The sequence below is a fragment of the Aphidius gifuensis genome, linkage group LG2, assembly GCF_014905175.1.
Source record: "Aphidius gifuensis isolate YNYX2018 linkage group LG2, ASM1490517v1, whole genome shotgun sequence".
Classification (NCBI taxonomy): domain Eukaryota; kingdom Metazoa; phylum Arthropoda; class Insecta; order Hymenoptera; family Braconidae; genus Aphidius; species Aphidius gifuensis.
The window spans coordinates 16,109,739-16,124,585 of record NC_057789.1 but is presented as its reverse complement, the minus strand read 5'-3'; the positions used below and the strand labels follow the sequence as shown (position 1 = coordinate 16,124,585).

The window sequence follows — 14,847 nt, the reverse complement described above, 5'->3', positions numbered from 1 at the left end:
TTGTTCGACGATGGTATTTACATTCAACCTTATGGTGTTCTGATGACAGAAAATGAGCTAACTTTGACCATAAGTATTTTTTTTATATCTAAATGAAATAGTGATCCATCTCCTGATGTATCTGTCAACATAGGTTCCCGTGAATTTTAAAAAGACATTAGTTATTAAAGTTTGACATATTCATATGGCGTAGATGGCGTAGTTTTGTATTTTTTTGTGCTTTTAATCACAAATTCATGTACTTGTAGTAAACTTTGAAATAAGACTGTACTATCTTAAATGATCATTTTTATCTCTAGTTTTCATAGATGCTATCGTTATCGAGGTCCTCAAATTTTATTTAAAAATTTTGACACCATAATTTCTGTTATGTATAGCCCCGCAGATTTTTGTACCTCAAAAATCCTAAAATTTTTATATTATTTATTCATACTGTCATTAATCAAATACGTGAAATACCGAAATATACACAAGAATGTCAAAATTTTGTAGTGTAGAGCTGTATAATTTGTTAGATACAGAAAAAAAAATGCAGTGATTTCTATCAGAATATTATTTACATATGATGATTTGTTATCTTAAAAATGCACCTTATTTTTTTATCTGAATTTAACAAATTGAGGTTGAAAGTAAATCGTATCGGTGGACAAAGTTTGGGCCTGAGAGGGCGCGCATCTACATATGGCTATAAAAAATATTTTCAGTGCCCCTCTGTCCAAAATATATTCACTATACTGGCAGGTTCTTGGTAGTATGTATCTATGTAGTCTATCTGGATAGACACACACATACTACGATAGTCATGAAACATGAGACAGCATGACGAATAAAAGAAAGAGAATGACCGCTAATGATATAAAATTTTATGAAAATAAATGAATATCTTTTAAAATCCGGGGTAGAAAATTATCATTAAGAGCTTAAAAAATCCGTATGGTAAAGAAGTACAAATTGATAGTAAATTAAGCGAAATCCTAGAGAAACTTTTTCAACTATAGTTGTATAGTTCTGTATACAGAAGAAAATATGTGTTCAGTCCCTATACCTACGTGTTAAAGTTGTCAACTTTGACATTAATTATTTAAAAAACCACGGGACAAAATTCTGAAAAAAAATCAACAAAATAGATAATTAGTCTGGCTTTTATATATGACCAAAAATTCGAAAATCGTATAGTTGGAAATTCTATTTACTTTCAACCTTAAACAGCTGTATGGTCTGAAATTGACATTTGACTTGACTCTCATTCAGTTATATAAAATATCTATGAAATGAACATTCATCGACAGAAATACGATTAAAATAGTAAAGTAGAAGAAATTAGAAAAGTAATATTGTTATATACATTTTTATAAAGTTCTTCCATAAGATTCGTGAAGCTTTGTAGTAGAGCGCTCACTTATCACTCTGACAGACCTGGGTTCGATTCCTGATTTAATAATTTATTTATATATCAATTTTTTGGGTGCAGACCTTTTTTTATACTATATGAATACTTTTTCCATTCTTTTTTAGGCCTCAGACTTCAGTACTTAAAATTTTCATCCCAGGATCCTTTATCAGTCCTTGTGATTCATTTCAGACGTGAAGTATTTTTATCAGGATTGGATTGAGAACCTTGATCAGTTTCTGATCATGTATCTTTACTACAGCTAGAAACACAATCAGGTATGCTAATTCGTCCTAGATCTGAACCTTATAAACGAAACGATATATCCTAATCCTCTGTGGATCTAAAATCTTTATCCATTCTAAATTTGAAATTAGATAGTTGTGATCGAACCTGAAATTAATCTTTATTTGAGTTTTGATTAGGAAAATGAATTAAAAACTTGTAATCAATTTCCAAATGTTTCAAATATCCATCAATCTCCGTACTTGACGTATCTGAACATTATGAATGCTATTATACAATTGCGTTCTATTAGCAAATGAACATAAAAAATCGATTTTCATTAAAAATGATTTCTTATCATGATATGACGTATCGCTAATGCGGTATTTATATCAAATATTTCAAAATAGAAACTTGTTGATTTACAAGCTATGTTATTGGCTATATATTGAGCTTGATCTGTATATAAAATCTCATAAGTCTATCAAAAAAATTCGTAATTACATATATGCATTTGCATTAAAAAAATATATATATTTGTATAGCTTCGAATAACTGAGTCTACCAGAGACATGCAATCATGAACCTTCACGCAAACTTACACAAACATTTCACTCTCTAATTTCTTTCAGATTACTGAGCACAAGACACGCCAGCTGCGACGCTCAAATTTGGAGCAGGCTTTGGAGGGAGGAGAGGGCAGAAATTAGAGTTGTTTGTATAAAACGGCTGAGATTGACTCAAACTACCAGTTTTTCGCGGACTACTCGCTTGTTTATTTAAGCGATAAAAACCGTTGGGATATTTTTAATAATATTTCTTCACAGTTTTATTAGATCACTTAACATGAAATATTTTTGTTTTACTCTGATTTTTCTATCAATATGTATAGCACATTGTTTTGGTGAAGTTAAAAGATGGCCATCACGTTTTAGTCGTGCACCATTACTCGAAAGATTCTCCTGGAAACAGCTTGACTGGCAATATCCCGATGAGATAACACGAAATGAAGCACTTGCAAGCGGTGAATATCAGCCTCAAAATGGGCTTCCGGTCGGCATCGAAATATGGAAGAATAAGCTATTCGTCACTGTGCCTAGATGGAAAATTGGTCAGTTCTTTTCTTGATACAATGGATTTCTTATTTCTACAATACTATAAATATTTCCTCAGCTATTTTCAACTGTTTACAATTCTGAAAAAATCTCTTTTCCCGAAAAGTACAATGGGCATTTATAGAAGCTCGGAAACGATAGATAAACTTGCCGTATTATATACATGTATACATGACTTCAGTAAAATTAAAAAGAGTGTCAAAAAGTATTAAAAAAATATTGAAAGTAAAGCACTTAAAGTTACAATGAAATTCTTTTATAACTTTAAGTTTTCGACATCAAATGTTTCTTTTTTTTGTATAAAAAGCTATCTACAACACATGGGTCGAACAAATAAAGGTCTCGATGCAAAAACGCACTGTACGCTCGACAAACAGTAGAGGTATTGTCTATTTTCCAAATGGACAATTGAATTTCAAAATCTCTCTGGAAAAAAAAAAAAAATCACGGTTATATATTATGAAAAATAAAAATTCAATATCGTATTATGTATTATCGATATTATCAACGATAAATTTTATTTTTTTGAAGATTTTATTATGTTTTAATCTATGGTTCAAAAGTTTATTGACAAATGATATTAAAGAAAATCTTGAAAAACAAATTTTAGAAAAACTTATTTATTTTCGAATTAGATAAACATTATAATTTGAAATAATAATTTTTGTTGTTACTTCCATATTTTGAAGTGAATATAATTTATACTGAATGTTGGAATAATTTTTTTAAATTTTATTCATGACATTATGTGGAGTTTAATATTTTTATAAATTTAGAGTCTATAAATTTCAGTGTTTATTTTTTTTTAATAAAATATTTTATTGTTTTCATTCAACGGGTGTTTTTGACGATATCATCGCGATAATGCGATAATTTTATCGATTATCGTCAGTTAAATATCGTATCGTATCGTAAAACAAAACGCTAAAAAATGGCATTATCCCATCGTTATCGTCATAATGGTATCTTTTTTTCTCGATAATATCAATTATCGTGGCAACTCTATTTCCAATTGACTTTTTCTAAAAGGTTTATAATTTCATCGCATTCGTTAAAAATTAAAATAAATATTAAAAATAATTATACATACAACCGTTTTAAACTCCAAGCGCAGAAAATAGTCACATAAAATATGTCTTCTTTGAATGGAGAATATGTTGGTTGTCATTTAGTCAAAAAATATAAAAAATTTCAAATTGACGTAAACCATCATTTACGTTCGTGCGAAAAGTACTATAAATACATAAATATTTCTCGTACGCTATGGAGTTGCTATATTTGTTAATATATAATGATAATTTTTTTGATTTTAGTATACCACACGGAAAAAAATTTTTAGCTGCAGTCACGAAGCGTTGGATAGTTAAAAAAGGATAGTTGATTTAATAATCAAGCCCGCTATATTAAAAAGACAATCGGTTAGTTATTCCAGCCGACTGGATAGCTAGCGTGGCTAACCAACTTGTCAGGTTCGACATAATCTCAATGTTAACAGCTGTTGTGTTCATAACCTCTGTTTTTTGACAGATGCATCAAATTATTATTAACAATGACTAAAATAATGCATATAGTTATTAAAAATTTAGCATAAGATTTTGTATTCAAGTTGGCGTTTATTTAGTGCATCAAATTTAGTATAAAATTAATCAGATAATAATTTTAAAAATTAGTAAATGTACATTAATATATTGTTTTTACTTCGTATGTCTATTTACTTATAGTTATGCATATACGCAATCCTAAATAGCTACTACAGCGATACCAGCTTGTCAGGCTTTGGATAGCTACCACAGCTATCCAAAGTATAGCTAATGTAACGAGTAGACACGCTGTTTTCACAAGAATAGTAACCTGTCAAATGTGGATTGCCAAAATAACAAACCTCTGCTAACTATCCAAAGGTTAGTTAGCCGTGGATAGGAGAGACAGCTATCTAGCTCGTTGCTGCAGCTAAAAATTTTTTTCCGTGCAAGATCTTTAAATTTATAATCTGTCGATATAAATAAAGAACTTTGTCAATAGCCTCTTTAGAACAAATCAATAAATTGCAAAATTACACTGTTATGGCATACATATATAACATAATCCAACAGGTTTGTTTTACAGGTCTCATTTTTTTTTCACATAACAAATATTATCTTCTTTGTTGGTCACTGATTTTGAACGCAATAGAAACTTATCCACAATGTCTTTCTAATATGATTAGTTTATTCATGAATGGATAAATGATTTATTGTTAAAATCGTATTCGCTGTCACCTGCAGAGAATATAACTTTTATTCTAAACTGCGAGTCAGGACTGTGGCTGCAAAGAACGATCTTGAAAGTCAAAGGGGTAACTTCTCATTTTTTCCAAGTTTCTCTTTTTTAAAAATGGCCATAGCACTAAGTAATATAGTCCAATGATACACCAATACTGAGCCAATAAATTGTTGATTGATGGCTTGTTTTTCCCTTTAGGGTAGACCAAGTATGGCTCAAAACTCATAAAAATCCATAAAAATGTCAAATAAATATCGAACTTTTTTTCTACCAGTTAAAGCATAATTAAACAAAGTAGGGATAATTATTTAAAGTAATTATGATTGGATAATACCTATATTTAAATTGATTTTACCGGGACTTAAACTGAAGTCTTCTGCGTGACATCCTGAAACATCACGATTTGGCCACGGCGGCTGTGATGTATATTGAGCAAAAATTTATCTATTCAAATGAAGTTAAGCAAAAACAATAACTTAGCTATTTAAGAGTCATCCAAAGCTTAATCGATGATTCGTGTATTCGTTTTATAAAAATAAGACAATGAGAAGACCATTCTTTGGCCATCCGTAAACTTGGCAATAAGCACTGCCGCACTGGCCATTTACGTATCAGCGAAGGCTTGGCCAATCGTATGCAACTGAGTAATTACCATTTGAGATCTGCCAAAACTGGACCAATACTTGGCAACCATGCATCAGCCATCCATGTCTCAGCCAAAGCTTGGCCAATCATCGACATTCAAGCATCGTCCACTTAACATCTGCCAAAGATTGGCAAGTAATTGGTAGCCACGCATTGGCCATTCATAAGTCAGCCAAGGCTTGGCCATTGACCAATACCATGCACCAGCAGCACAAGAATGAACCAATCGTTTACCAAGTATGTACTACGAATGGCTCATGGCTGGCCACCAATAATCGGGTGCCATGGATGGGCCAATGCATAGCCGTGTTGTGAGTCTTGGCGATTTCTACACGAGGCAGTGTGCCGAATGAAAAGACTCTAGAATTAGATACTTGACAACAGCAAAAAGATAGTGATATAGTTTTCATTCATAAAACAGGTTATAAATAGTGTTTCAATTAAAAAAGATAATAGATACATCGCTCTTTTATCATATATGCATAATATGAGTACCTGAATTTTTTTTTTTATCTTTCTTGATAGAAAAATAGGCTATACAGGGTCATGATAGCGAAACGATAGTAGGCAATAGTGATGATAGCAAGATCGGGTACCTGAATCGAGAGGTGTCAAGTATGGTATCCGACTGTCAAAACTCACTATCACCCAAAAAATTGGAAAAAAAAAATTGAAATGACTATTTTCTGATGTGTTGTGATGTATACACGCGTTAATTCTACTGCTATGTTTTTTCTATTATTTTCCTCTCGTTTTTACGAACAAAATGGCTATCGACATTTCTGCTAGGGAGGTGCTTGTTTCATAGATCCAGGTATTTATGAAATAGTTAAATAGAAATAAGGTCTCTTTCAAAAATTTAAATATCAGTTTAAAATTTGAAGTGACTCTTATAACAACAAAACCAATCATAAAAACCAATGTTATGAAACAAAAATTATTAAAGATGTAAATATACGCCTATTTTATAAAATTGCGTGAAAACTTTAGGAAAGTTGTTAATAAACTGGTTTATAAATTTTGTATATAAAAAACTATATAAGACTTTCTCCTACGTGATATTAAAAACAATTATCGAATGTATGAACTATTTGGTATATTCGTTGAAAGTATACACTCGTGCCAGTGGATCAGATAAAGAGAAATAAAATTCATCCCATTTCTGCTTCACTCAAAATTTGTACTTGAGTTTTTTCATATGTCATAACCCTTTTTTATTCACTCGATAAAATTGTAGATGTAATCATTAGAAAGAAAGGTATAATATAAATGCGACCAATTCATTTAAAAAAATCTTTTTAAGTACTTAAATTGTTTTTTTTTTGTTTTTATAGAATCAAGAATCTTACCAATTCAATTAGACGTACTTCTGGTATTTTTTTTTTTTTTTTTATCAATGTTACTTTAGTACATTCTATATATGTGAAAAACGAATGAAATAAATAATGTTACGTGACAGGTTTCATTTTAGTTTTTATAATAAAATAAACAAGTCAATAAACAATATTTTAAAGTCCTCTATTCAGTTATTCTCGACCGGGTAATGGGATTAGAGGTAAATGTGCGTAGTTTATTTTTAAAGATGTTATACGTGAATATCAAAAAGGTTTTTAAGGCGTTGTCAATCCGGATGATCGACCTAGTAGATGGAAAATGTCTTGATGATAATCACTTGATAATAAAAATGGCATAAATGTTAATTAATTTAACAACACAAATTAAAGAAGACTATTTATTTATTGTATAAATTACATGATTTAAAAATATGCCAAAAGAAAGGTAGTTAAACCTTTATAATTAGTTATTCACGAGAGCAATTGTTTTCGAAAATACGTAGGTTTTTATAGAACTTGTAACAAGAATATTTAATGGTAGGAATACCTTTTGACCAATAATTATAAACGGTTCTCATGATAATCAGCAATCAATTATTGCTGACTTTATTTAGCTTTGGTTCAACGGCCTTAAAATATTGTATGTTTCAGCAAACCGAAAAGAAAAGAATTTATTAATTTACAATTTGACAAATTTGTATTATTTGTATTATTTAAATGCTGATAAATATTAATTTAAATTTGAATTATCGAATTATATTGCAAAAGCGAGTACGTAACAGAAACTTATACATAAAATCGTGTTATTCTCTTTTATATAATATACTGCAAAATATTTTTTCCATTTATTGCGACGAGGTATACAATCTTTAGGTACAATATCTATTTAAATAAACAATAAAACAGTTTTTAAGAAGCTTTGAATGAATTGATTTTTTTCTAATTTGGCGTCAGTCAGAATTGTAGAAAGGTCGGAAAAATTGAAAAAAAGTTGTGGTATTGCTGCCAAAAATACAATTGTTGGGTATATTTATATGTATATACAGATACAGTGAATAGTATATGCCTATATTTGTTGCGATTTATATCATTTTTTAATGTTAGGATTGATGTTGCTGTTGATATGAACATTCAGGTGACAGTTGATAAAAACTGTTATGCGAGAGTTGAAATTTCCTGTTGATATTGAACGTAGATACTGCCCGTTGACTATGGTGTGACATAAATACTACTAAGGCAGTAAAAAATTAGGTAGTGAAATGAAGATAAGTTTGTATCAGTCAGTGTGATTTTTTACCATTCACGCAAGACCAAGAGCTCAAGTAAGTATATGGCCATGGCCATCTGCAGATCGAGATTTACAGTATCTGACTGCTGACTGATAGTAGAAAATTTTTTCTTTTGAAAGCTAATACGTGGATGGATTTTTTCGTTTTATTTTTACCAAATAACTACAATGATTTTTACTATAGTTGACAGCATTCGATGAACATGTGTGCATTGTACCCAGATTCAATATGCACTACAGCAATCTTTCTTGAAGAGCGCCACTTTATGGCTGTATGAGTAGTTTGCCTTGTACAATAGTAATTTTTAAAATAGTCACAGTGAATTTTATGGAAAGAAATATTACGTAGACGGATTGTCGTAAACATTAGTATGATAAATATTAAATTATTGATTCATTGGGTATTTTTATAGCTGCAAAAATCAATGAAGACAATAATAATAACATAATGAAATAAAATACTCAGTGTATTGTCTTTTTCAGTATTTGTATTTTCTTTTGAATTCAACTTCTCATATTTTAATTAATTGGAAGTGATTCTTCATCGATAAAAGAAGTCTTACAAAATAAAATATATGGATGTAATGATAGATTCCAGGTAATAAATATCTTCGAAAATACTACTTTTTGTTATTTTCAAAGTTTTTAATCATGGATTTTTCCACTGTAAAAGCATAAGAGCTGAATTTAGAACATGCTCGGAAAAATTTCGTAGCATTGTACTTTAACAGCACTCTATACATACCCGAGATGAAATTTTGTCTCTGAAAACAGCCTCTGAAAACTCTGCAGCCTCTAAACACTGTCTCTAAAGTGGCCAAATTAGAGGTAGTTCAGACGCTGCCTCTCGATCAGAGACAATGAAAAATCCTAAAATATTATCTGCGTGATACAGAGATGATTGCCTCTGCAATCGAGTCTCTATTTTAGATTCAATCCTGGCCAGTGGTCACTTTGTTAGACTATATAAAAAGAATAACTATTTATAGTTAAGCATTATGCTTGGTCTATAACTGACTATTAAATATTATTACACGGAGAGAAATCCGCATATATTACTGTAATGGTATCGTAAAAATCATAGCTGACGTCATTAAAGCGACTAATTCCCACTTATTATAATGATTATTATTATATTTCATCTAAATTTTTTACTGTAGTAAAAAACCGGAATTTTTGGAAGTCTTGAGTTAATGGTATATTTTAGACCAGAAATTACTGTAGTGTACAGCAGGTTTTCCCGCCAGATGACACGAATATTTATTGAAAATCAAGTGGTTCCTAACCTCTTCTAAAAAAGTTTATTGTTTTTATTTTATTCATGAATCTAAATAAAAATACGGTGAAACACATGAAAATTATAAAATGGTTTATTTTTTAAAAATTAATAAACACGTTACATTTTTATTTTGATGTTTAAACAATAGGGTTTTATATAATTTTTTGTGTTGTTTTTTCGTTTTGTTTTGATTAAAATTACTGTAGTGCAGTAGGAAATTCTAGTCAATCCTGGTGGCCTCCCCACGCAACTTCTCAATTTCCAGTAGACTACAGTAAAATTTGTTTGATACTCTACAGCATTATTTGCTGCGGATTTCTCTCCGTGTATAAATTGAAAAAAAAAAAAAAAACTTAATTTTTCAGACTTGATTTTATTAATACTATAAATGTCGGCGAGACTGATTCAATGAATTGGAAGAAAAATTACACAGAAAACGAAACCTAATTAATTACCTCTAGTCGGACGCGAACCCTCAACCTTCGATTACTAAACAAGGGCCTTAACATACTCAGCTATTTCAACTTTAGGTGATACGGCTGTTTAATTCGTATTTAGCTTATATAGTTCTTCTCTCTCATTTGTCTCTGAGAGGCTCTGTGATTTTCAAAGTTAAAGTTGTTGCTACCTTGTCCGAGAAATTTGCCTCTACGAGTCTCTGTAATTTTTAAACTTTGAAAAAAAATTAATTTTTTAAAAGTTAAAAATCGTAGAGACTTTCAGAGACAGATTAGAGATTTTCCAGAGATTGCCAGAGATTGCAGGGACATCTCTCTCTGTTCTAGAGTCTTGCACAAATTGACTGTCTCTGAAAAAATTTTTTGTAGAGGCTACAGAGATTAAGCAGAGGCCATTTCAGAGTTCGCAGAGTCAGAGAGAGGCTAGTTGGAGACAGCTATAGGCTTGAAGAGACTATTAGAGGCTGTTTTCAGAGACAAAATTTCATCTCGGGATAATGCGTATTTTATAAAATTATTCATTTTAAATCTTATGATTCATACAGTTGTTTTGGTCAGAAAAAAAGATCACAATAATAAAAAATAAATCCAGGGAAAAAATTTTCCGGTGAGGATCGAAAAACAGAGAAATGGCGGAGAAATATTTTAACCGTGGCTTTTTTTCTTTGAATTTTCACATTCTTGAAGAGGAAATGTGAGTCTTCTGATAATTGTATGTAATTTTAAGTTTTCAATTGCGATGAAACCATTTCTTTTTTTCTATCCAGCATCCAGTAAATCAGACAGCTCACATTAAATCAACTCAATGGTAGGAAGATACTGCTAATTTTTTCAACATACGATTCACGTTGATTAAAAAAATTTGTATCAATTCCATTTCACATCTTTTTAATTGAAACGTTGAAATACGAGTTTTAATTATGTCGATGAACGATTCTATAATTGAAAAGGAAAATAATGAGTTTCTTATGCATACAAAAACTAATTTTTGTTGATGGAAATATATCGTTTGTGTTTGAAACATCGATGTTTATCAAGAATAATTGCTAAAAAGAAACTTAAAAAAAAGAGAAATGGCCCCACCAGGAATCGTCTTTTGCTTTCCTGGGAAACTGCCAGACTTTTTTCTTTATCGTCATTTGAAGCAATATTGATTGCAATGTCTTTATAAGTTATAATGTTATACAAATTCGAGTTCGAAATAACTATAATTATAATGCTATCATGGTACTAATATCATAATATACAACAATAAGTTGATTTGTTCAACTTTATAATAAATTCATTGCTATTATTTAATACAGTTAGGAGAACGACTTTGGGAGATTTTTATTGAGAATTTTGATAATTGTGAAGAAAAAATCTTGTGTATGCTTTCAGGTATACCATCAACACTAAACTACATTGATTTAGATTCAAATCGTGGTGGTTCACCAAAATTAACACCGTATCCAAACTGGTCACAAAATGTTGCTGGTGCTTGTGGCACTGGTATCACAACCGCATACAGGTAAGACTTGTTATTGTTTTTATAGCAAAACAGTTAATTTATTGAATGCAATAAAATAACAGTTCTAATTATTTCATACAGAATTTATGCTGATCAGTGTGATCGTCTTTGGGTGCTAGACACTGGGACAATTGGGATCGGTAATACAACTGTACAGGCATGTCCATATACACTAAATGTCTTTGATCTCACCACGGACAAAATTGTACGACAATATCGCCTTAGGCCAGAGGACATCAATCAGGTAATAATTCGTTGTCATATTTTTTTAATCGACGAAAAAAAATTCTTTTTCCACTTAATATAAAACGAAATTGAAACTGCAACGCAGTGTAAAACAGTTTTGAGATTTTGATTTTTCTCATCAAGTCTTTCTTACACGTGTATGGAAATTATTCTGACACAAACACATATTGCATGAAAAAGCATTTAGAAAACATGAATTACTTTAAATATTTCGTAATTCATGTTTCTGAAGTTCTATATCTTAATTGAATTTTTTTCTAAAAAACGAAATATTTTGTACGTATGAATTCATGAATTTCTAATACTATCTATTTCGTACGACATTTTTCCACAGAATACTTTCATTGCAAATATCGCTGTTGACCTGGGTACTGGTGGCTGTGACGATGCTTTTGTTTATATGTCTGATGAACTTGGATATGGTCTAATTGTATATTCTTGGGCTAACAACACATCATGGCGTGTTACACATAGTTATTTCATGCCAGATCCACTAACAGGTGATTACAATGTTGGTGGGTTAAATTTTCAATGGGGTGAAGAAGGTATATTTGGGATGAGTTTATCACCGATTGCTGCTGATGGATTTAGAACATTATTTTTTCATCCGTTGAGCAGCAATCGTGAATTCGCTGTATCTACAGAAATTCTTCGTGATCCAGAATTGGCACTGGACAGTTATCATGCCTTTCAGGTGAGTTTTGTTTTAAAAACACAATATTTTCATAGTGAGAAAAATAAAATGAATTTAAAAAAAAAATAATTCAAAATACTACTGGATGTAAAATTATATTCAGGTACTTCCTGAAAGACCAATGGGACATTCAACGTCTGAAGTAATGGATGAGAATGGTATTCAATTATTCAATCTGATAGATCAAAATGCAGTCGGTTGCTGGAATTCACTCTTACCATATTCGCCAGATAATCTCGGTGTAATTGCTCGACACGATGAGGCTTTAATATTTCCTGCTGATGTCAAGGTAACGATCACTAACGACAGTAAAAATAAAATAGTGACTATAACTGAATTATGATTAATCTACAACATATATTCCAATTTCCAACATTTTTTTCCGTTTCATTGATCAAAAGAAGGGAGGAAAACTCAATAATAAAATTATTATTTTATTAACAGATTAAAAACGGTGTGATTTGGATAATATCAGACAGGATGCCTAATTTTCTTATCACTTCACTCAATGCGAGCGACATCAATTTTAGGATTCTCACAGTTCCACTTGCTGACGCGATAGCTGGTACTGTTTGCGATAATGTACCTCGAAAATTTGCTGGGTTCAATTCAGTATGGTGACGCTGATGATTGAACATTAATAACTTTATAATGGTCTAAAAAGGTTTTTTTTAAATTTTATTTGTGGCTGATTCAATATTGATATAGACCACCATCTATTATTGTAGAATTGTATTTTTTCACTAGCGATGAATTATTGATTACAGATCACAATCATTACTAAATATTGTAATTTTTAACATGACATAACTTTTGATACATATAACTTTTTATTTAATGCCATCATTTAATAAAACAATTTTTTTTTTTGTGTGTACTTACATTTGACAACTTCTTGATTCTATTGATTCACAAAGGAGATGAGCGATGACGTAAACGTTGGCTGTTTGTAAAAAGACAATTGTTATTTGTTTAAAACGATATACTGTTTGTTTCAAATGACAGATGACTCAATAAAAACAATAAAAGTAATGAATTAAAAAAAAATTAAATTTTGTTATAAACAAAAAGGGTTTTGAAGGAATCAATGTTTGGTTTGATACAAACGGTTTTTTTTTTAACAAAACTAATATTCTGTTGGAAATGTGAAAAAAAAAAAATTGAAAATTTTTTTTTCTTTTATATTGAATTATTTATGTTGTTATTAACTTTATCTAACTTTAAGATTGATTTTTTTTTTTTTCCTAAACTAAACTACCTAATCGTGGATCAAACGAGATCCTTTGGGGCAGGAGGCGAGCGCGTTTTCCGATTGACCGCGAGATCGAATATAGAATACGAATTTTAATTCTGTCACATAAAGAATTTTAAAATTGCCGGGAATAATAATTTTTTTTTTTTGAATAATAATTCAATGAATTAATTCCAAATTGATTGGTTATATGTAGTTAAAAAATTATTGTATTTAATTTATTTTTTGTGTTTTCATTATTTATTTTTTTTTATATCAATTTTTTTGCTTTTCAACTTAAAACTAAATTAAATCATTTTTAATATTGAATAATACTAATATACAATAATTTTTCAACTATAATTAATCAACTTGGAATTAATTAATTGAGTCATTATTCAATAAAAAAAAATTATTATTCTCGGCAATTGAGGGTCCGGCTGCAATAACATGTTGAGCGCTCGAAGATAAGAAAACGCTATGTTGCTGTGGGTGGAAAATAAGAAAAATTAAAATTTAAAAAAAAAAAAAAAAACCACAGTCGTCAATAGAATTAAAAAATACATATTTTTCTCTTAATAAATTTTGTTTTATTATAATTAGTTACCGCGATAAAAAATAAAAAACTTTTTTTGTTGGAAAAAATACTTTTTTTTAATCATATAACTCGACAGAACTTCTTAAAAAATTAATAAATCGACTTGATATTCTGACTGTAGCTTCATCATGAACTGCCGATTGCAAAAGTATGATTAGAAAACTCATTTTTTCATATTGTTTAATTTTTATTATATGATTATTTAATGTGGCGAAAAAATTCAATTTATCTGACTTTGAATAGAAAAAGAGTCAGAGAAATTCAAAAATTGAGTAACTTGTCAGTGGCGATATTGTCGAGCAGTATATCAAGAAGTTTTGTACAAATTTTAAGATATTTTTATTAATAATTTACTGAGTTATTAATTTAACAACAATCGGCGAGCGGCCGTTAGAGCGATATATGCGTGATCGTAAGCTTCTTCTCTCGCGGACGCTTATTTTAATTTTGTTGCAGCCGGACCCTCAATTGCCGAGAATAATAATTTTTTTTTATTGAATAGTCAAAAAATTATTGTATATAATTATTATTTAATATTAAAAATAATTTAATTTAGTATTAAGTTGAAAAGC

At 30.0% G+C, this 14,847-nt stretch overlaps 1 protein-coding gene across 1 annotated transcript; it reads left to right on the top strand.

The window, feature by feature from the left end:
- Positions 1–2,353: 2,353 nt before the first annotated feature.
- LOC122849225 (protein yellow-like) lies at positions 2,354–13,327 on the top strand. Its single transcript, XM_044147896.1, has 6 exons — positions 2,354–2,726; positions 11,377–11,506; positions 11,588–11,750; positions 12,087–12,446; positions 12,550–12,735; positions 12,891–13,327. The coding sequence occupies exons 1-6, from the start codon at positions 2,462–2,464 to the stop codon at positions 13,065–13,067; spliced, it is 1,281 nt and encodes a 426-aa protein (XP_044003831.1). The 5' UTR covers positions 2,354–2,461; the 3' UTR covers positions 13,068–13,327.
- The last annotated feature ends 1,520 nt before the right edge of the window (positions 13,328–14,847 follow it).

What these genes read in the sequence shown, in the direction of transcription:
- LOC122849225 (XM_044147896.1), top strand. Translation starts at nt 2,462, where the DNA reads ATGAAATATTTTTGTTTTACTCTGATTTTTCTATCAATATGTATAGCA. An exon ending in ACAGTTATCATGCCTTTCAG is followed by an intron (nt 12,447 to 12,549) that starts GTGAGTTTTGTT and finishes AATTATATTCAG; the next exon opens with GTACTTCCTGAAAGACCAAT. An exon ending in TATTTCCTGCTGATGTCAAG is followed by an intron (nt 12,736 to 12,890) that starts GTAACGATCACT and finishes TTTTATTAACAG; the next exon opens with ATTAAAAACGGTGTGATTTG.